The sequence below is a fragment of the Odontesthes bonariensis genome, chromosome 4 (assembly GCF_027942865.1).
Source record: "Odontesthes bonariensis isolate fOdoBon6 chromosome 4, fOdoBon6.hap1, whole genome shotgun sequence".
Lineage (NCBI taxonomy): Eukaryota > Metazoa > Chordata > Actinopteri > Atheriniformes > Atherinopsidae > Odontesthes > Odontesthes bonariensis.
The window spans coordinates 39,499,285-39,523,704 of NC_134509.1; the positions used below are offsets into that span (position 1 = coordinate 39,499,285).

General features: G+C 41.7%; 1 protein-coding gene across 1 annotated transcript in view; it reads right to left on the reverse strand.

Annotated features, from left to right (window-relative positions):
* Positions 1–24,420, reverse strand: part of akt3b (v-akt murine thymoma viral oncogene homolog 3b) — a 50,886-nt gene that overhangs the window by 25,823 nt on the left and 643 nt on the right. The window contains exon 2 of the mRNA XM_075464196.1: positions 11,958–12,397. Within this exon, the coding sequence (XP_075320311.1) occupies positions 11,958–12,003 (46 nt within the window). The 5' untranslated portion in view covers positions 12,004–12,397. The remainder of the gene's footprint in view (positions 1–11,957; positions 12,398–24,420) is intronic.

Sequence of the window (24,420 nt, forward strand, 5' to 3'; positions counted from 1 at the left end):
TGTTTGAATGTGGCGCTAAACGGCTAACGGCTAACACGTCACTGAAGCAGACGGCTGCGCGCGGGCATCAGTCCCTATCAGGTCCCGACTCATGTGCGAATGCAGACTGAAACAGTTCCGCTGGGGAAGGATAGTTATCAGAACGAAATTCGAGGAGGGTAGTTCTGATAACTACTTTCTTAGAACGGTCTGTCCGAAAGCGGCTTATTAGACCATACATCCCCTGAAATGTGTGTGTGTGGTTGTGTGCGTGTGCACATACACACTAGTCGACAGTCAACACTAATGAACAGTCATGACAAAAAAATCAAGTAACCACCTGGAAAACCATGACGTACTCCTTAAAAATGGCCAGGACATCAATGTAAGCACTGAGCTGCAGCTTTGTGATCGTCTCCTGAAGCCAGATTTTTTGGCAGACCCTCTTCTTGCGATCTTTGCCCTGCTGGGTCATACCTAAGTAAAGACATACAAAAATAAAGTAGTATGTTAATAACTACTCACAACTTACGTATAAGTTTAATGAGCATGTCTGAAAGATGCAACTGGGGATCAGTGTTCTTCACCTTTCCTCTTGAGGTCTTCATGTATCCACCTGATCCTGCTCTTTCCTGCCTCACTTACACTATATTGGGTGTATAAGGCTTCCAGGGGCTCTTGGTACAGTTCCTGGTCCTCCACGCTTAAGTACCCATAATAAAGGACTTTATAAGCTGGTAGCATGCTGAAAGTGCTCATGCTGGCATCATATGCTGAAAGCCAGCGATGGTTTACAAACCCCCTCTGAGGATTGGAGGCAGGAATCTTCATCACAAGGCATAGCTCCCTAAGGTACTGCACCTGACCAACAGAGAATTTGTGAAATTACTAAATTGCTATACCTAAAGTTACTCTGATTTATAGGCCCAATATCCATTTCAGCACTTTCCTTTCAGATATCAATTAAAGTCCTCTGTAAATATGTTTAGTACATCGTGCCAAATGAAGTGGAAATATGGTGATGTATTGCCATTTACTCAAACTATGTAACCAAGGCCTGAGTACTTAAACGATATATTATGGTTACATAGGCATTTAGATAAACCTATATTCCAGTATATTAGCCCCTTTTCTAGTTCGTCTAAGATGGAAAATTGAGTGCCATATTCTCTAAAGGAAGAAAACACATATTAGATTTAGTTGCATTTGTACCTGATCTGGGCACCACTGGTGGTCCATCTGCAGATCACTGAATAGCTGCTCCAGGTGACGTTCAAACGGCTTTTCCATGGTATTTCGTTCTGGTCGAAGAACTGACAGAGCTCTCTCTCCAAGCTGGCAGCAGTACCTTTTAAGATCTCCAATGTTCCCAGATGCTCAACAAGAACTTTCTACAGGTCATCGTGGTAGTAGCTCACAAGTATGGACAACACCTTTAAATCATACATTTTGAAGCAAAATGGTTATTTTATAGCCCATCATATTATTTAAGGTTAACATGTTATAATACTCAAAACATTACTGAAAATAACTCAAAATATTACCTTTTTGTTGTTGTTTGTTGTACTCTCGTCTATATTCAAAGAAAAAGGTATACTCCTTAAGTAGGATAAAGTCCTTTCAGAGTAGGTCCTCCCAAGTCCATGGACCATCTTGTATGCTGCTGCGGTCCTAGAAAGCTTCATTCTCTGCAAAGCCTCTTTGTCCAGAGCAAGGGTTTGAGCAAGCTCCACAGTCACTGGTGCAATAGAGAAGGGAAGAGAGCACTCTGCTAACACTCCAAGAACCATGGCCTACAACAACAAAAAAGACATTTTAAATTGTGTACCAACACACGGATAAGGTTATGGCTGTGATGCTGGTGGCGCTGCTTGTGCTGAGCTGAAAGGTCTATCCCTACCTCTGAATTTGCAATACGATTCACAATGGGAGTTGGAAGCTTTGCCTGGCACTGCTGTCTTATGTTATCTGGTCCCTGTTTTGGAGCTGATGTAGATGGCCCTGCTTCACTGGACAGAAGGCTGGCTATACTGTGAGTTCCTGACAGGTCACACACTTTCTTTTTGTGGAGGTCTGTTTTACAATGTGCCAACAAAGCCTGGCTCCCTTTGCTTCCGTAATTAATTTCTTTGTGGCACAGAACACACCTTGCATGACCAATCTTATCGATCTTCTTGAAGACATCAGATAACAGGAATGCCCTGTCTTCTCCCTTCACCTCCACATGATATTTCAAATTAAGCCAGGCGAAGTTCCAAGCACATCTAACGCCTGCATCCAGCTGTTTAATACAGAGAGCATCCTCCACTCCTAAATCTCTCATCCTGAAATCAAAACATGAGACGCATTAAGTTGTAAATTATACAAAATATATATTATAAAATATACAGTATGTCCCATTTGCATTAAGTAGAGAACAGCTGTGCAGCATAAAAGATGAATTTATATAACAAATTGTAAATAACAACACGTTTATTCGTGTCCCTGCCCTCTCTTTCCTCCTTTGTTCTTTTTCGCGGGGGTGCTGCACAGCCGCGGGGCCTTTAAAAATTGAACATTCTAAATGTGACGTCACGAGCGAACAAAGCTACCAAAGGAAATTCTCAAGCGAAGCTTCTCCAGCTACCTCCGCTACCAGGTAGCGTAGGTCGCTCTTGGTGTACACACAGCATGACTCTCCCGACCACTTTCGCGGTCCGCTGTCATTAAACCACGAAAGTGAACGTTTGGCATGCCGAGCCAAACGAGCTCCACGGGAAAAACTTATATCAGCAATTCACAAATTTGTATCGACAGCTGGCACTCTAACATGAAAAACATTCTCGCGGCAAGCTTAGTTAAACGGCATTTGACGATGACATTGGCTAAAAGTATTAGCAAAGCCCTGAACTTGTGTGGAAGGCGCTAGTTAACCACTCTACAGTTACGTCGAGTAACACAAACAGCGTTCTATGAGGCGGTGAAATATCGAGGAATTGTAGACTATTTCAAGTCTGTTGTCAAGACATTTAGCTGACACTTGTATTAAAGACACTATTCCAAGCACATGAATTGATCTAACGACACAATTCGTTATGAAGACTATTTCAGGACATCAGTCAAATTGTAGCATTTTAGCTACAGAAGTTAACAACTGTAAACATTAATCCCTTACCTGTCCTTGTCGCAATTTCCACCGTGTGGGGTCCGGGCGGGAGAGAGAGATAGGGGTTCGCCCTCCTCACTTCTGATTGGTGATAGTGCTTCTCTCACACGCCACACTTGTCAGTCATTTGTTGTCACGATAAGAGAGCGGCGGTGATAGGTCTAGAGTAGTTTTGAGGTTCTCAGTTCCACTCGCAAGTTTACATGCTCAAACCCCCCCCCCATTTTTTTTTTCTCCTCGGATCTACGCGATTCAGAAGAATGACCCATTTTGATTTCAAAACGGCGATTTTCGCCGAAAGGTGGCAAGTTTGCATGCCTGATCAATGACTACAGACCTGTTGCCCTGACATCCCACATCATGAAGGTCCTGGAGAGACTCCTGTTGACCCACCTGTGTAAGCAAACCAGCACATATCAGGACCCCCTGCAGTTTGCTTATCGCCATGGAGTTGGAGTTGAAGACGCTATCATACACCTGCTTCAACAAACCCACTGTCATCTGGACAAAGCAGGCAGCACTGTGAGGATCATGTTCTTTGATTTCTCCAGTGCATTTAACACAATCCAGCCTGATCTGCTTCGTCTGAAACTCCAGAAGACTCAGGTGGAGGCCTCAACAATCACCTGGATTAATGACTACCTGACAAACAGACCACAGTTTGTCAGACTGAAGAATTGTGTGTCTAACCAGGTGATCAGCAGCACAGGAGCACCACAGGGGACTGTACTCTCACCATTCCTTTTCACTCTGTACACTTCAGACTTCCAGTACAAGTCAGACTCCTGTCATCTACAGAAATATTCAGATGACTCAGCTTCTTGTCCATCTCTGATACACCCGACAACTGCAGAGTACAGAGAGCTGGTGGACCGCTTTGTGGCATGGTGTGGGAACAATCATCTCATCTTGAATGTTAACAAAACAAAGGAGATGATTGTAGATTTCAGGAGAAACAGGGTCAGATTAAACCCCGTTTCCATCATGGGAGAAGAAGTGGAGGTGGTTGAGGAATATAAATACCTTGGTGTTCATCTGGACAACAGACCGGACTGGAGACACAACAGTGAAGCCATCTACAAGAAAGGACAGAGCAGACTGTACTTCTTGAGGAAGCTAAGGTCCTTCAAGGTTTGCAACAAGATGTTGCAGATCTTCTACAAGTCTGTTGTTGAGAGCGTCATTTCCTCTGGCGTCATCTGTTGGGGCAGCAGCATCAGAACCAGGGACCTAAAAAGACTCAACAACCTGATAAAGAAGGCTGGTTCTGTTCTGGCGACGACTGTGAAACCTCTGGAGACAATAATGCAAAGAAGGATTTTGCATAAAATCAAGAGAATTATGGACAACCCTGAACATCCTCTCCATGAGACTGTTATCGGAAAACAGAGTCTCTTCAGTCAAAGGCTTCTTCAGTTTGGATGCAAAACGGACCGCTAGAGGAAATCTTTCCTGCCCACAGCCATCAGCATCTATAATAACTTCTTGATTTAATTGAGTTACATCAACATTTAATTTCCCTCTAAGAATAAATAAAGTATTTTTGAATTTGAATTGAATTGAATTTTGAAACTGATGCTGACCTTCCACCAGTCTGCCATACAGAGCATCATCACTACACAGGTGGCTCAGCAGCTGACAAAAAGGCCCTGCACAGGGTCATAAAGTCAGGTGGGAAAACCATAGGCTGTTCTCTTCCCTCACTAGAGAACATTTCCGACACCTGCTGCCTATCCAGAGCAAAAAAATATCACAAAATATTTCTCACACCCTGGTAATCTTCACTTCGAACTGCTGCCTTCAGGAAGGCAATACAGGTCAATTGAAACAGGTTTTACTATTACACTGTTTTTTCCCGAAAGCCATCCAGTCCCTCAACAAACACACACACAACCTTTGACATCCTCAAACTGTACTCATCCACATCCAAAGTGCAATATTAATATTACATCTGTATTGATGACTCAGTATCTATATATTTATACTACGTAACAGGGGAATACTCCTCACTTAGCACCTTATTATGCTATTATCCTCATACTTACCTGCCATGTTGTCTTAAGTCTACACTCGTTGAATATTATGTTACATATTTCTTGTGTTGTCATATGATGTGCTTTTCTTTTTTAAAATACCACTGTGTTGGGCAGCTGCAATTTCATTGTGTCATGTATACAGGGACAATAAAGGTATCTTATCTTATGTCTCTAAAATCACTTAACTGTAAAAGATTTTATTGATGTTTTCTCATACAATGTACTGTATCAAATTATGTCCATCCATCCATTTTCTATACCCGCTGAATCCGTCGGTCGGGTCGTGGGGGGGCTGGAGCCTATCCCAGCGGTCATCGGGTGAGAGGCGGGGTACACCCTGGACAGGCCCCCAGTCCATCACAGGGCCACACAGACAAACAACCACACACACACACTCACACTCACTCCTAAGGACAATTTTAGAGACGCCAATTAACCTAACATGCATGTTTTTGGACAGTGGGAGGAAGCCAGAGTTCCCGGAGAGAACCCACGTATACACGGGGAGAACATGCAGACTCCACACAGAAAGGCCCCAGCCAGGAGTTGAATGTTGAACCTGGAACCGTCCACCGTGCAGCCCTCAAATTATGTTGGTACGTTCATATTTATATCCACTTCTCTCTTACAAAATGTTCATAAAAACATGTCATGTTGCTCAGCCTGCATGGGGCCGCACAGCAAGAGGGTTTCTGGTTGGAATCCCGGCTGGGGCCTTTCTGTGAGGAGTTTGCATGTTCTCCCCGTGTATGCGTGGGTTCTCTCAGCCCACTGCCCAAAAACAGCTTCTGTCACAAACAAAGGCGAATTTAGACTAACAAACTGATGTGTATATCAATGACACTCCTCGTGACATCCAGCTCATGGCAGCTGTGAGTGTGGCTTTTCCTGTCTGCATCATTCAAAAACCTACCTGAGAAACAGCAGTGAGGATTCTCCAACCAGTGACCTGGCACTGTTGGCTAGAAATACAGAAATGATGCACTTTTTTGTAAGTGCATACTTTCCTACATCTATTATGACTAAAAAGTGACTTGCATTTGGTGCTTTAGGCATAAATACTCTAATTCCATATTGTTATCCCATTAGAGCGTGACATTTATGGAACGTAACATGGCTGATTGGAGGTGTTGGCAGCATAATGAATTTGTAGTCTCAGAATGAGAGGCTGACAAGTGTGCTAAGCTATTGTTGTGTGTTGTAATTTTGTTCAATTCTATTTTAAGTTTTTTTTTTCCATAGGCAGAATTTTCAGCTTATAGTTTCTCAGATTATAGTGTGTAAATTGCTGTTGAATATTCTCGTGTTAGACATATTGAGGGTCAGACCACCGACTCCTTAAGTTACCATGTTTGGTGGTCACTTACTGCATACTTGAGCTTTGTAATTGTACCCATGCAGCAAGGAATTGGAGCATTTTACACCAAGTAAAGTCAAGCTGTCTGAATCTGACAGGTAAAGGACCACAGTCACAGGTGTTGAGGCTTCTGTGTGGGGACAAGAGGACAACTGAGTTTCACCGGTGTACACAAAACCTGCCTTCTCTCTCGCTAACCCCCTCTTCTTCCCTTACAAAAGCACACACACCTCAGCTCCTGCCAGATCTGCATCGGTACACCTTATAAATACTGATATGCACCTTGCAATATGTCAAAGATTGTGAGACTTCATGCTGCATTTAAGTACATTTTGTAAAATTAAAAATTCATATATAAATGACCACAACTGCAATTTAAAACTAAATATTTCCTTTTATTTTTCTTTGATACGAAAAATATATAATTTTCTTGTTCTTTCATTCATATAGAGTTGGTAAATTAAATCAAATAAGAATCTGTCTCTGGCATAACTATTTTTTCCATTCTGGGAATGTGGTTTGAGAGCAGTGGCTATGGTTAATGAAAAAGGAACTTGATTTATCCAGGAATCCCAAAAGTTTGCCACCATACCCCCCCATCACAGTGGTTCCAAACTGTGGTACGCGTACCCCTAGTGGTACGCGGAGGTACTGCAGGGGGTACGCGGCGCACAGGGAGTTTTTTTTTTTTTTTTTTTTTTTTTTAATTTATTAAGACGTCACACTTTTATGGAGGACTGTTTATGAAGAAGACTCCAGTTTTGTGATGAATGTTACATGAGTTAGGCCTGTTAATGTATTCTTAAAAAGAGAGAGAAATGAGTTATGTTCATGTATTCTTAAAAAAAAGAGAAATGTTACTTGTTTAAGTTAGATAACAAAGGAAGATTATTTTGATTTAGTATTTATGCTATTTTGGTAAATTATTTATATTTCAAGAAAATGTTTTTTATTGTTATGTTGAATTCAACTGAGGTTAAAAAAAGAGAGAGAAAGCCTGAGAATTTTATGTTCAAGTTAAGGATATTAAATAAAATGATTTTCATGTAATAACCACTGTGTTGCTCTACTTTTGGAGAATCATTGCACGCGTTGTATGTGTGAGGGGGTACTCGTGGTGTGACAAGAAGGCTCAGGGGGTACTCAGGCCAAAAAAGGTTGGGAACCACTGACCTATCACATCAAAGTTCCTAGATTTGCTTGTATGATCATAAACCCTTCGCCAAAGTTTCCAACCCTGGTCCTCCAGGCCCACTGCCCTGCATGGTTTCCATGGTTTCTTGTTCCACCACACCTGATTCAAATGAATGGCCCAATGCTCATTTTGCAGGGGGACTGAAGCTGAAAGTCAAGGCTCTTCAACACGAAACGGCATGAGTCTTAACCTTAAATGGTAAAGTAGACCGTTTCAAATGTGTGTGTTGCATTCAGGACATGAACGCATTTCAGTGCGAACATCATGGGTACACTGAGTAAAAAGTCATCGAGGGGGATAACAGTACTTTGTTTTAATACATTAGGGTTAGGGCATTCGCACTGTAGGAACCTTTGGCAGTTCCTATAACCTTTTCAGGAACAGGGACGTTTTTCCCCAAATTTCCACATACAGGAACTCAGGACCACGGCCCTCAGTTCCTATAACCATTTTAGCTCCTTCTCCTCAGCTGGGTCTGTTCTGGGTTCTATAGGAACACATCTGACGGAGGTGTTTGGTGGTTGGTAGCTCCGCCCCTTGTCATGTTGTCAAGGCTGAAATGTTTCCTCATACGACACGGACACAACCTGCGCGTGTTTAAGAAGTTAAACTTACACGTGGTCTCCTTGGTCTGCGGCGCTCTGCTCTCCTTCCTTCATGAAACCAAGAAGTATGGCCTGCGCTCCATCCTTCGTCTCCTGACTCTCTCTGTGAGCTCTTCCAGCCTCCATGTTAGACGCCCGATGTGATCGTCCATGATTAATATCACCGTCATGCAGACCATGAACACGGTGGCCTCCCCGCTCTCCATATTAGCTTCTTGGTGGTTTTTTTTTCTTCTCTCCTTACTTTTCGCGGGTTTTGTTTTATTCTGTTTTGTTGTTGAATGTGGCGCTAAAGTAAGACGCCGCTGTCGCAGACGGTTGCGTCACATCGGTCCCTATCAAGGTCCCGACTCATGTGCGAATGCAAACTGAAACAGTTCCCCTGGGGAAGGACAGTTATCAGAACAAAATTCGAGGTGGACCATTCTTAGAACTGCGTTCTTAGAACTGCTCTGTCTGAATGCGGCTAATTATTAACTGGGCAGACAAAAGTATCCATTCGTTGCTCATACAACCACTCCAAAACATGGAGTTACTGACAACAACATTTATCATCCCAGACACAGTTCACCTACTGTGTAAGAAAAGAAAAGCATTTAGCAAACCCATCTCAGGGAACAACATGCTCAAAAGCATAGAATGTTCTTTCTTTTTTATGGGCTGTCAAAGTCACGTCAGCATGAGCTTTGTCACCTTCGTCAGATTAGTAAAAGCACTGAGTTAGTTAACAAAGATGAGGCAAAGATGAGCCTTCCACAGCTGTCTGATACGAGGTGTCTCCTTCCCTTTGACAGAAAGTGCATGAACCCTTCAGATTGTGTAGAGCACCGACTACACAACAGTCAGCTGTGTGTGATGAATGAAAGAGGTGAGCACCTAAACTTCTCACCCACTGAAAACTCGAAAGTACAAATTTTAAAAGAAAAGGAAGCTCATTGCTCTTTACCGAATTCAATGTAACGCTCTCTTGAAATTAACATTTGCTTATGAAAGTGAACAAGTCAAGCATTAGTGAAATAAATAGTCAACTATAGGCTTGCTACCAAGGCAGAAAACATGGCTAATTATCAAGATCACATCAGCCAGTTACCCTCCTTCAGTTACTTCAGAGAGAAGAGAGGATTACAGATGCTTTCTGCCAAGTTTGCATGTTTACTTGAAAACTAGAATCAAATGTAGAGAATCACTTCTACACTTGAAGTCTTCCACCATTTTATACATCAATAAAATCCCACTTTTGAATGCAGCCTGCTGGTTCTGTTGTACAGAGAGCGCACGTGTTTGTCTTTGTGTCTAAAGTAAACACAGTCACTCGTGCCCTCTCACTCTCCTTATGGACACATCAACACTGAAATAACAATTAATATCAAATTGTGATTTGAAAAATTGTAGCTGAAAGAGAAAGGTTTAGAAAATGAGCATGCCTCCAAAGACCTTGTTAAGCTGCAGGTTTAAGCTCTCCTAAGTTATGGCATTTTAGTGCTTTTTTGAAACGGAAGCAATTAAAGAATTATCATTCGATGGCTGATTTAGCTCATGAGAAGTCTTGAAAGAAACAACAAAACATCATAGACATGTTGATAAGATGAAAAACTTGGTTTTTAGCAGAAGGTGTCCATACTCAGCATTGACTGAACCGACTCAAAACTTGCATTTTCAGCTGGAGTTAAAGCTGCGGTCGGCAACTTTTTTTTAGTCATATTAGCTTGAACTGTCATGGGATTCTGGAAGTAGAATATTAAATAGGCTGTTTAGGAAAAATAACGAAATCTGTAGCTCCCTCTGAAGCCTGTAATCATGCTTGCAAAAACCGAGCGCTCCCGGCTGTTTTTAACCAATCAAGTTAGGGTGGAGGAATCCTACCTGTCAATCACAGCTTGTGTACACGCTGCTGAGCGTGAGTCTGCCCCAGCTTGTGTGCGCTCACACTGGTGTGAACTCACGTGCACAACCTCGTCCACAGAGGGGGAGGGGTTTGGGGGGCGATTTGGAGCTTGTTAGAGGTTGGGGGAGGGACCTGAAAGTTGTATCAGTTCGAATTTTCCGACTTTAGACTCGCAATTTTGAAAACCTGCCGACTGCAGCTTTAATAAAGTCAGCGCAACAAATAAAATTTAGATTTTTCGTTTTTATGCAACTTTGTTACATAATTCAACATGTATATCCAGACAAGACTATTTTGTTCTTATTTTTCCCCTCAATCATTTATAATTAACATGCCATTCTCCTTTGAGTGTGTGTGTTTACATGTTTTTTTTTTTTATTCTAATATGGTCAAGAAACGAGGAGCCGTCTATACTTCTGGGGTCCAAATGGGGCTCCACTTGTTTTAAGGGATTTCTGAGGGTCAAAACTTGTTAGGTTTAGAGTTAGGTTAGGTTTAGGGTTAGGGTCAGGCATTCAAGTGTATAGCCGCTTTCGGACTGTAGGAACCTTTGGCAGTTCTAATAACCTTTTAATCCGCGGGGCCGTTTTCTCCCGTGTTCGGACATACAGGAACTCGGGGCTTTCTCCCTTAGTTCCTATAACTATTTAGCTCCTTCTCCGAGGTCGGGTCTTTTCATAGTTCTTATAGAACGAATCTAACGGAGGTGTGTGGTGGTCGGTAGCTACGCCCCTTGTCATGCTATCACGGCTGAAATGTTTCCTCATACACGGACACAACCGGCGGGTGTTTAATAAGTTAAACTTACACTGGTCTCATTTGTCTGCGGCGCTCTGCTCTCCTTTCTTCCTTCATGAAATAAAAAAGTATTGTCTCCTGACTCTCTCTGTGAGCTTTTCCAGCCTCGATATTAGACGCCTGATGTGATTGTCCATGATTAATATCACCATCATGCAGATCATAAACACAGTGGCCTCCCCGCTCTCCATATTAGCTTCTTGGTGGTGTTTTTTCTACTCTCATTACTTTTACCGTTTTGTTTTGTGTTTGAATGTAGCGCTAAACGGCTAACGGCTAACACGTCACTGAAGCAGACGGCTACGCGCGGCGCATCAGTCCCTATCAGGTCCCGACTCATGTGCGAATGCAGACTGAAACAGTTCCGCTGGGGAAGGATAGTTATCAGAACGAAATTCGAGGAGGGTAGTTCTGATAACTACTTTCTTAGAACGGTCTGTCCGAAAGCGGCTTATGAGAGAGATGGAACACTTTTTAATCCTAGAAAAACAGCAGACCTTGTAGCAGCTGGTAAGACTGAATTACAAGAGCATTCACATGGAGGTGCAAGAAACAAATAAGGGGGGCCAGAAAGGAAGGAACTAAAGTGTTCGTCTGTATGTTCATGGTGCCACAGAGAAACTTGGTCCTGCCTGCCAGCCAGAAGCCATGAGCTCAGAGGAGAAAAACACACCTCTAATGAGCACAAACCGACACACTTCCAGCTACCAGCGTGAGAAATTAAACACACCAGCCAAGTGGAGCTCAGACTGGGCTGCAGCCCTGTAAAGTCTACCTTCTTTCCCGCCGGGTAAGACGTTATATATTCACCTGGAATTTTAGTTAACAAAAAAATACTCAATTCAGGCACATGGGATTCCTTTTATATAGCAGGAACAAAAAAACAAAAAAACAAGCTGATGTGTCACCAGAAGTGTTCTTTGATGGACAAAACTGAAAATGAAAAAGTAATCTCACCTCTTTTCTGGACCCAGCCTTCCTTGACGACATTCTGATCGGTCATGGTGGCTTCTCCTGAATATCAGTTCTTTCAGTTCTCCCAGCGTGAAGGACCAGTAGTGTGAGGTGTCCGAGGACAGGGTCAACTTCCAAAGGCCCTTCTGTAGGCTCAGTCTCCCAACGTATCTGCACCCTCACTCACCTAACCTCAGATTTCCCCACCTGCTCCCTGCTGTGCGTCTGGATTTTTCTCCCTTTCTTCCCAACTATCACTTTCTCTTACCCCCTGCCACGTGCCAACTCAACCTAAGTTTCTCCTGCTGTCGCCCGTCTCCCCGACCTCTTAGTGCTCCTCACCACCCTTCCTCACGCCTCCCTTCTCACGTTTTGTTTCTCTTGTTCTCTCAAACTTCTTCTTCCTCCACTTCTGTATTCAGGCACTCCAGGGGTGAGTCAGCCTGGAAGGATACAGAGACAGAAAAGGAGGGGTGAGGGGGGGGCAAGTCAGTGGACAGTTTCCTTCACACAACAAATACAGCAAGCAAGCACTCATTGTTTAGAGCTTCAGCACATTTTCACTCCTAACCTTTTACCTTTTCATTCTTACTTTTCGTTCCCTTACTCACCCAGCAACTCCTTCTCTTCAGTAGACATTTCTTCTCTCTGTTCATTCTTTCACAAACTTATTTTTTCCCCTTTCTTTATGGTCCCTTACACTCCTTCACCCATTTCCCATGTCTCTTGATATCATCCATTAATCCATGAGTCTGTTCCAATTGTCCAAAAAAATTACATCATTTGTCTTTTGGCCTCAAAGCTGTCACAAAGTTATGGACGGATGAAAAGGAACATTTTTAAGGACTTCTTAAGGGAAGTCAACTGCGCTCCTGTGATAATTCAACCGCACGTACACCGAGCTGCGATGTGGGTGTGAAGCACTGAAACTACAGCCGTTCAATATTCTACAAAAAGAGCTTTGGATACTTTCTCTAATGCAACCTCTCACACCATCATGTTGGTTATCTCATATATTAGAGATAATAAATAATAGCACTTTATCAAAAAGGAAAACAACATTTGAAAGAGTGAAATTTTGTTCTGTCACAGGCTCATCACACTCACTCGTGTCTTCATATGTATTCACACGAGTCACAGAACAACTAGATGAAAACAACTGAGTCGCTATGAAAGTTGCAGCTCCAAGGAATTGTGGGACAGAATTATCTTCTTACTTTGATCCCGAGTATCCAACGCTAGAGATCTCAAAGGAACCATCGGAGCTTCTTTCCTTAGGATTTGGACAATTCCGACCGCTCTTGTCATGGCTTCTACTAGCATACTTGTTGGTCTTTCACACCTTTGTCACTGCTTCCCTTGCGGGCTGAGGCATATCCAGAGCAGAGCAGCTTGAACCCCCATCCATGCTGCCTCTGATGTGCAATGAAGGTGCATGAGTCCAAACCTGAAAAGACTTGAGTTTCCCCTCCGTCTTTCTTTCTAATGTCCCCCATTCTTTTTACTAGACCTCATTTCTATCCAACTTAATTCATCTCCCTCCATACTAGGACTGGGCGATAAAACGATCTCAAAATTAAACTGCGAATAAATTTATGTCAGTCTTGGCAATAAGCACAAGACCTTTTCTGTCGATCCATCTACAGAGCCCACCGTGCATCCCTCAGCACATTGCAGTCCACTTGATGGCAGTAATGTTTCTCTAAGCTGGTTCCTAAATGCCAAGAAAAAAAACTAAAGGAAGGAGGGGAAAAAAAATCAAATACAATGACCTACCAGCGGACTGAGGAAGGAAACTGAGCAGCAATGTAGGAGAGAATGAGTGTAGTGGTGGTGAGACTGAAACTAAACTCACGTTATCTTCCCAAACTCTCCAAGTAGTGGATAGAAAAGGTTCCACTATGTCAGTGACATCAAAGTGGTTTGGGTTCAGTAAAAATGATGAAGAACTGAATAATACAACGGTGAAGGCCAATACGGGAAACTGATTTGAACACTTTGGTTTAATCACCTGAAAAGGTTTCACCTCAGCGGCTACGCAGAAAGCATGAAAATGCGGCCCGAGGCCCCTCAGTGCACCAGTTCCACCAGTGAAAAGGATGTTTGGACAGTTGAGTGTTCACATAGTGTGGTATACTTTTGAGATTGACAGCATTAACAAACATATCGTGATCAAGATTGAGATCGATCAATTTTGATTTTTTTTGTTGTATCGCCCAGCCCTATTCCACACATCAGTCTTTAATTACCTTTGCTTCTTTTCTCATTTCTGGTCCCTCTTTCACACAAGCCACTGGGGCAACAAACCCTGACATATCCTTCCTTCAGCATTTGCCACTCTCCTGCTTCCACCCTGTGTTTCATCTCTCCTTATGCTTTCAATACTTTGATTTGCTGTGAGAGTGCATTCATTTGACATTAGGAAAAAAAACAAATAAACAGTGTTAATCAGACTAAAACCAGCCTTTAAAAATACATATAGACAAGTTCATTCAACCGAAACCATACATAATCGAAGTTCTCAGAGCTGGAAAAATACACCCACATTACGTGGTTGGGGGTCAAATCTCTCTTGCATGTATTTGCTCAATTAGACTAAAATGGGCTTAAGACCTCTGCACATACTCCACCGTTCCCATCCAGTACACAGAAGCCAGAAACAACAAAGAATAAGCACAAGGGATTAGTGCATATGCTTTAGTAAAACCAGCAAAGTTACTATCAATACAGCCCAACTACAACTAATGTTGCTTTCATTCACATATTTTTCTGTTTCTATTGTCAGACAGCTAAACACATCAAGAGTTGTGACTGAAAGCAGCCCATTAAGACTATGAATCAATTCACAACCACTTAAATGAGACAGGATTTTTCTCTGACACTGACAGTTTGAGCGTTCAGATTTGGTGGGGAAACAGAACTCACTTCCAAGGTTATTCAGCTTCTTTCCTCTGTATCTCTGCCTAACTTCCACTTCAGATCAGGCTGCTTTCGCTTTACCTTCAAAGTGGGAGGTTGAAACTCTTTTGCTTTTTTCCTTGTTGTGAGGAAAAAAAACAGTAGTCGGGACTCGTCTTTGCAGGCTCTTGGGGGAATTTTTTTACACATTCAACAGAAATGCAAAGACAATAGATTCTTGGACTGTTTCATACCTTTTGGTAACATTTGCACATATATGGCTAAATACAACCATGACCATCTTCTGTCATTTACCTTACAAAAGAACAACCTGCCTGGATCTCTCAGGAATGACGCAGAGACCATAAAGCATATGGCGTGAGCGATGGAAAGATATAGCTTCGATCATACATGTTACCCCCTGAAATCACTAATTAGTGTTTGAAAAGTAAATTCATCAAAGATTGATATAAACCAAAGACTCAATCAACTTGACGGATAATTGATATAAACCACTACCGTACATACTTAGTAGAATAATTTTTATGAAAAATACTGAATAAATTAATCATAATTAATCATAATTAATAAACCATCAGTTTGCAGTATACAGGAGCGAAAAACCCATCTGGCTTGCTTCTGTTCTGCGGTGGAAAACCGAAAACCAGGAACTCTTCAGAGCTCTGATTAGAACTCTTGTGATCAAAGATTCTAGTGAACTGCGCTGATTTTTTGTTTTTTTTGAGCGAGTCAGACGCCCTCAGTCAGTCTGAGCCGGTGACAGGGATGCCAGGAAAATAACAGCAGGCACGATACGTGACGTTATTGGAGCTTAAACGAGTAACTGCATCTGACCTGTGTAGAATTTCTTTGAGACTTTAGGTGAGCTCACTTCCCCACATAAAAATGAGTCTGTGGAGATGTCAGCTAGCAAGCGACGACACTGCTAATCTGTCAAATGCTAACGTCTTTCAGGTTAACGTTAAAGTTAACATTACATAAGGACCTGTACCGCTAACACTGAAAACGAACCAGCTTTTGCCTTTATCTGCTCTAAGCCTCAGTTAAGTGTCCATACAGCTTTATCCTCATGTAAATGCAGGGTTGACCAGAATAGGGAAAACGATGAGGAAAGAGGGGAGAATGTTCAGGAGATGAACAACTATCCTTTGACCCCATCCCGAATGTGGCGACCAACCTCTCAACTCCCTTTGGTCATGCAACAAACAGTCAGGAATTCATATCACAGCAGCATACAAGGATTCCCAAACACAAGAGATTCTTGGATTCTTTTATACCTTCTGATACCATTTGCGTATATGTGGCCAAAAACACGCATGATCTGGCACCTCATCTGCACAAACATCCTGTTATTTCCCTTACCAGATGGCACCCTGGTCTAGATCTCCTGGGCATGACGCAGAGACCGCCTATGGCACGAGCAGTGTTGGTCAAGTTATTTGGAAATAGTAATCAGTTACTGATTACTTTTCTAAGAAAGTAATCCAGTTACTTTACTGATTACTTATTTTAAAAAGTAATTAGTTACTTTACTGATTACTTTACTTAGTTACTTTACAAAAACATGATGCACAACCTGAGTACACTATAAAGCAATAGGCCTTTCAGCCCAATTCTATTCTTTCTGCATTTCCATCATATAGAATTGAATCAAAACAAAACAAACAGTCTCTTTTTCAAAACACCTGCCGCTCTTAAGTCTATTTTCATCTGTTTAGCAGGAGAGGGGCCGTCAGAGGTTTGCCCGGTGGAACTGGATGTCAGTGGGGGCTTACTTTACCAGGGTTCTTGCAGGTTTCAGTAAGTTCAATTTAAGACTTTTTAAGACCTTTTAAGACCATTACGAATTCAATTTTAGACCAACACGACTCATGACCAGAAACGATCCCAAATGATCCCAGAAATTCAAAACCTTTTATCTTTATTCATTTAGTTATTGAAGATTACATTTTATAAAATAAAAAAATATATACTAAAATCAGTATTAAAACAAATAATCAAAACAGTTACTTTCTTAGCCCAAGTAACCTTCCCAACACAACACTTAATATATTTCTACATACAACTTCACCCTACATACAGTCCTGATCAAGATCAAGACCAGTTAAAAAATTGCATGAATTTGCTTTTTGCACTGTTGGATCTAAGAAAGGTTCTAAGAAGAGATTCAAAATGCAAAAAGAAGAAATTGGAACAAAAGTTGTGAGCAGGCAATTTATTGAAAACAACAATTTAACTGAACTAGGCCGTTCATCAGCTGATCAAAAGTTAACACATTGACTCCCAAGTCACGTAAAACTACGTTTTTACTGCCCATGCGTTGGCTCCCAAACCGTAAAAATACGTTTTTACGGTTTTTTTATGGATTCTGAATCTATACATTCTAATGCACATTCTGTGTGATTTTTGTAATTATGTGATGAACAGAACTGACATAGATGGCAGTCAAAAACTGGTGTCATCATCTGGACATTTTGATCATTACGCCAATGGCTTTGCGTCAACTCAAGAACAATTTTGATAACGCTGCATTGATTGTTGTGCATTTCCGCATTTTGTCCAATCGCACGTGTCGGTTTCCAGAGGGTGGCGGTAAAGTAACATAAACAAACAACAAGAAGGAGAAGAAGACACGCAACAAGTCAGGAGGCGGTCTTATGAACAGGTTAGCTTAGCTTAGCTTTGCAACGTGCTGCGATCACGCTTGGAGGGAAAGGGAAGCCGATATCTCAGTTTGTTGTTGATTTTGGTGGATACCCGCCTTGGTTTAGCTAAGGATAGCTCGCTAATGGCGGCACCTAAAGACACGCAGTTTTGACCCACAAAGAGTTTAAAGTCTCAGCTTTCAAACGAGCCATAACATGTTTTAGTGGCCCTATCACATAATATGCTGTGACTGTACAAAAAACGTCAAAAAATGGTTTAGAACGCTGGGATTCTTCGACATAATTCTGTAAAAACCGCTGGTGGTCAATGTGTTAAAGACCACGGCTTAAAGAAAAAAAAAAAAAGAAATTAAAGTGTAAAAAACTGACTCAGTAATGAGTAGCTCCCCCATTATTGTTGATCACTTCAAAAATTCGTTTTGGCATGCTCAATGCAAGTGTTTCCAAAAGGCTAGTGGGAATGTTGCTCCAAGTGGTGGAGATCGCTTCACGAAGGGCATCCACTGTCTGGAACTGATGCCCATTTTTGTAAACGTCCCTTGCCATCCATCCCCAAATGTTCTCAATTGGATTAAGATCAGGGGAACACGCAGGATGGTCCAAAAGAGTGATGTTATTCTCCTAGAAAAAAGTCTTGGTCAGACGGGCATTGTGAATTGGAGTGTTGTCCTGCTGAAAAACGCAGTCATTACCACACAGACGAGGGCCCTCAGTCATGAGGGATGCCCGCTGCAACATCTCCACATGGCCAGCTGCTGTTTGACGCCCCTGCACAACCTGGAGCTCCATTGTTCCACTGAAGGAAAAAGCACCCCACATCATGATGGCGCCCCCTCCACTGTGCTGCGTAGAAAACATCTCAGTTGGCATCTCCTTGTCATGCCAGTAACGTTGGAAGCCATCAGGACCATCAAGGTTAAAGTTTTTCTCGTCAGAGAATAAAACTTTCTTCCACCTTTGAATGTCCCATGTTTGGTGCTCCCTTGCAAAGTCCAAACGGGAAATTTTGTGGCGTTGAAGGAGACGTTGCCTTTGAAGACGTTTCTTGTTTTTGAAGCCCTTCCTTCGCAGATGCCGTCTGATGGTTATTGGGCTGCAGTCAGCACCAGTAATGGCATTAATTTGGGACGGGGATCGTCCCGTGTCTTGACGGACAGCCATTCGGATCCTCCGGCTCAGCGCCGGTGAGATTTCTTTTGGGTCTACCACTTAATTTTTTTTCTTCCATAACCCTGAGGATCTTTTATGAAATGCAAAATGACCGTCTTACTCCGTACAACCTCCGTTTCTGCACTTCAACAATCCTACCACGTTCAAAGACGGTGAGCTTTTTTGCCTTTGCCATCAAGAGATCTTCACAGTGTGATTACTTGACAGGAAATGGCATGGAATCCAAAATTTAGCACAGATTTTGGCTTTTAAAAGCTGTGGTCTTAAACATTTGATCAGCTGATGTACAGCCTACTTCAGTTAAATTGTTGTGTTCAATAAATTGCCTGCTCACAACTTTTGGTCTTTTGTTCCCATTTCTTCTTTTTGCATTTTGAAGCTCTACTTAGAACCTTCCTAAGATCCAACAGTGCAAAATGCAAATTCATGCAATCTTTTAACTGGTCTTAAGCTTTTGATCAGGACAGTATGTCAAAGCTCATCCCTTTTAGGCTCTAGAGTCTAGACTAACTTTTTGCATTGGTTGCACTGGTGCGCCCTACTTTTTTTCTTGGGTGCACCCAAATTTTCACATTCTGCAGTTTTTTTTTTTTTTTTCCAATCTTTTTTTTATTTATTTTTTTATTTCAAATAGCTGCCTGTCTTATTAGGCAATATTGACTTGTAAATGATTAACTAACAATCTGGTCAACATAAAGTTCTTTATTTGAAGCACAATTCCACAAGACGGGTAACGAACTGAAAAGTGTTGCTGCTTACAGTGCTTCACGGAGCTGAAATTTAAACTTGAAACATCTTAAGACAAATGAAATTTAAAAAAAATCTAAAGTAAAAGTGCAAATGTTTTAAGGACTCCAGTCAGTTACTACACTGGTCACCAAGAGCAGCAAATGCTTTCTTTGAGGCAGCAGAAATTCCTAAAACAAATAAAAAGATAAAACCCTTTTACTTCCCAAATCAAGAGTTCATAATGCAATCTACTTTTTAACTGACATCCCTAACGGGATGTTCCTCTTACAAAGTTTACAGCGAGCTTCGTATCGATTGCTGGGCACCGCTTGTAACCAAGTGCGAAAATCGCTGATATAAGTCTCGTTGAAAACACACTTTCCCATGTTTTCTACCACAAGCAGCCGAAGTAACTCTGAACACGCAGAGGGTAGCTGCAAACAGCCGCAAACTGAGCCATGTCTTTCCTGCAGTTATCACGGGATTTGTAGTTTAATCACCACATACCAACACCAGCAGCTATCAGAGCCCCTCAGAAAGACAGACGACACACAATCAACTTCTGATTACGGCGTCTTACTCAGTGTATTTTACGTGGCCAACGCTTCTCGGGAATGAACCAAAGTTAAAAAATAAATAAATAAGACTTGACAAAATTAAATTTAAGACCTTGGATGAAAATCTGGGCGTTTTGAAGACTTTTTAATGCCTTAAATTTAAATTTCCAAATTTAAGACATTTTAAGACTTTTTAAGATCCCTGTTTACTCGTTTCTTGGCACGAACAACAGTAAGATATAGCTTCGCTCAAACATTATCAACATCGGTACTTTCTTAGAAGTTTAATACCCCAATGAAAAAACCTGACCTCTTATTGGTGTTCTTTCATTTTCTACCAGTCGGAAATTGGAAATTCTGATTTTCCCTTCGTCATTGAATACTGAATCAGTGCAGCGCTGGTAACACTCATTACAAAAACAAACGTACCGGTATGTGAAACATAATTCACGAGCAACCGATTGAATGTCAGCAACCAAAAACTTAAAACACAGAGGAATGGTTTAATTTACCAGCCAGCAACTGTTATGTTCTGCGGTGTGTGTTTTAACAATCTGGGCCAGCTAAGCACGACTGGCAATGAGACTATGGCTAAAAGAGTTATCGGTAGCCTACCAGATGTCCAAGGTCACACTGCAGACTAAGAAATGTAAGTATTTGAGAATAGAATTGCCAGTAAAGTATTTTTCTATCAATCTGGTGTGTGGTCTGAGCTCTCAGGCTGTATACTGTATTCTCTTTGATACTTTAATAACATGGACCAAGAGTTACTGAGTACAACTGATCTCTACAGAGGCAGATCCCGAGAAGAAGAGGACCGGAGTGGAGTTGAATGAGTCACTCCACGCCCTAAAACAATCCACTTGAATTGAGGTGTCCACTTGAATCCTTGGTTGAAAATGGAGCCGCTGTAACCGCGTCTGTTATTTTGACCAAAGCATGTCGCACATTTCATTAGGATTGAAGTAAATTGTTTCAGCTTGTGGAAAAAAGGGCATAATGTGTCTCCTTTAAAGTCTTTCTAGCCTGTATTTTCAAAATCCTGATTTTATAACCACAGCATTTTCTAATAAAATTACCATTCAAGTAACTTCAAGACGTATTTATGTCTATGCAGTGATTTCGGCTATGCTACAACAAAAGCATGTACATGCAACAAAAGCATGTACATGCAACAAAAGCATGTACATGCTTTTGTTGTTGCTTACTTTTGTTGTTTACCTTTTAGCTTTGATCTGAAGCAGAAAAGAGAGAAGTTCTAGTGGACAAAAAGCTGCTTTGTGGTGGAGTGGAACAAAGCGTTAAAAATAATTAAGACTGCCCAATGTAGCTATCATCTGTCCTTGTTATCTGTGGTGAGCTTGAAAGCTCATCCGAACTCTGGTGCAGACCAAACAAGTGAACTCTGGTCCGCCTGAAAACATGGGTCTCGGTTCACTTGCAAGAGAACCCTGGTGCGGTTCGCTTACAGTGGGATATGCAAATAGCCAATTCAGGGAACCAAAGAGAGGAAGTGGCATATTTTTTGGTACTGCTCCAATCGTCTGATGTACACAGCAACATGCTGGATAGCTCCAAACGAACAGCGGTTTAACTGTGTGATGCTGTCTAGGCGGTTTGTTCCGCTTTCAAAAGTGAAGTGTCCAACCAAACCAAATGAAGGTGTGACAGTTTTCGGCATTGCCCGCCCAATCAAACCGAGTCCCCCGTACTATCCTGGTGTCTTAGTGTGGGATTAAACTGTTAAAGACAGTAACATACAGTATGTGCTACTACGAGTAACACATTGGCTGTGTTCGAAACCGCCTACTTCTCCTACTACTCATACTAACTTTAACTTTTTTAAGTTCCCGGATGTATACTAGATTCATACTAGATTCACCGAAATGTTGAGTATTTATCATGAGGTTACTTGTCATACTCAAACTACCCAAGATGCAACGTAACGTGACGTCGCCGATCGTCATTTCCTGTCAAAACGGCAGTTTCAAGCTAGCTACAACGAGGGTAGGTTCACTTCCTGTTTTCAAAACAAAAGCACCAATTGTATGGTAATGGCTTTCCCAATGATAAAAGGCAACGGGTATTTTAATTTGTGAAAATAACAGGAAGTGCGTTGCTCACTGCGGCTAGCTTTAATAGTGCCGAATTCGTGGGAACAAAATTGTAAATAGCCGGTATTTTGTCAGATTTGCAACACGTTGGGGATCTAAACGACTACTTTCTCGCCTGAAAATGTTTCAAGTGTTGTTAAAGTTATATATTTACAGAGTTTATAGCCCGAGCCGAAATCAGCTTCAGGCCGGCTGATTTCGGCTCGGGCAGGAGCGAAGTGCACTGTGTGTAAACGCTCAGCATACTGTCTGATCGATGAGTATGCCGTTTGCAAGTATGTGGTATGCGGTTTCGAACAAAGCCATTATCTTACTCATATTAGCAAACATCAGGCTTACAGGGCATAAAAAAAGATTTGCTCCTTCAAATAAGCATTAATATTTGTGTGAACAGTTTATATTAGAGTGAGGCGGTTGAATCCTTAACTATATATAGAACATCAGTTTCAACTTACTTTGTAACTGGAACCATAAATGTAGCCAGTGGATGTTAGAAAATAAGACCCAAAGTTAAAAAAGACAACAGGCTACTGTTTTGTCTGTGTGCATATATTATTGTATTGTCTGTCTCTGCAAACATTTGCTACTGTGTATATATTCATTTCAACTAAGCATTCTAAGCAATGCTGGTGCACAAAACATGCATTAAGTGAAAATTGTTTACATTCTTATATGTAAAGAATAGCAGCCATGCTCTCTTCGTGTGCAGTCAGCTCTAGATTACATGCAAGCCAACCTGTATCAGCCACACTCTTGAATTAAATCTCTACATTGAATTAAATCACATGCTGCAATACTTGTTGGACAATACATGAAAGAAGGATGGTGTTCTACTACTTAATCTGGTCATTTTTGGAAAAAACCAAGGTGAGGTTACTAGCTTGTCCATGTGCGCTCAATGTGCACAGTTTTATATACAAAAGACCCCTGATCAAAATAAGAAATCAGTCACATACTTGCCAAAAGTATGGAACCATCACACTAAAGTTAATCTGTGGTCAACTGTGCAAGGTGCCACAATCATCTTTATGTTTATGTTTTTGCATTTGGCAGACGCCTTTATCCAAAACGACTTAAAGGTAGGGTAAAGGGGTCTTGCCTAAGGACCCCTACTGGAGGTAGTATCTTTCATGCAGGCGATTTGAATCCAGGTCACCCAGATGAAAAGTGGCAATCTTACCACTACACAATCCAGTCCCTATCCCAATCATTTGTGAAGCACAAACTTAACTAATGTTGTTAGGCTTTACCTACAGAATAAAAAAATTAAAAATGAAAGTTGTATCATCGTGATAAATAACATCCCTCTACAGAATATACACAAATGGACTATAATGTGGTTTTAAATGTTTCTTGAATCCATTCCAGTTATTTAGGAAAATCACATTGTTGTGTGCAAGTTGTTGGATGGCGCTGCAGAAAAGCCTGACCCAGTAACCCTCAACGTAAATGTTTTTCCATTTACTTCCACAGATATGATGATTCAAAGAGGAATATCAATGCAAAGAAGCGCACTTCACATACCAGCCTATATACCATGTAACCATCATGAGAAAAGTCATTTATGCCCCAGTATTCCCTACAGTAATGTAGCAACGAAACAATATTTCACAATTATCATAACACAGTACTAGTTGTGATAACATTCCCTGTATTGATATCCAGCTTTGATGCAAAGCAACCAAATAAACCATCAATAAAGATGCAGGGCTAGAAGATAAATGTGAGGCTCCCCCCATCCCAACCCCAACGATGACAACAAAAACAATGCCCGACAGGAGCAGCCTTTGCATATTCTAGGAGTCGGTTAAAAGCTGCAAGCCTCGGTACGACAAGCACACCCATGTCTCAGATTTATTGTCCATGAATGGGCCTTGGACCACACAAAAACAAACACAGAAACAACAGCTTTTGTTTCAAGGGCGTGTGGTGTTATCTGTTACATAACAAAATTCACTTGGCGTGCTCCATTACATTTCAATGGGCCAGACAAGAATAAATGTGGGGCTGCGATTTATAGTGCCAATTAGGTACTGGAAGTATAGTAGGTTGTGTGAAACGGCAGTCAAAACAGGCTGGCCTGTGATGGCTCGGATGGAATATGCCGGCTAACCACGGATGCTAGGTCGGGGATGGGGGGGGGGGCGGTGTTAGCGTTAATAGCAGCCGCCTAGCTAGTTCAATGCCTGGCTTGAAGGCAGGATTAGCTCTGCAACTTGGAAACGGTCAGTCGAAAGTAAGCGACAGACCTGGCTGTCTGGGCGTTATTCTAATGGCTGTTATCAGACAACCTTATTCGCCTTATTAGTTC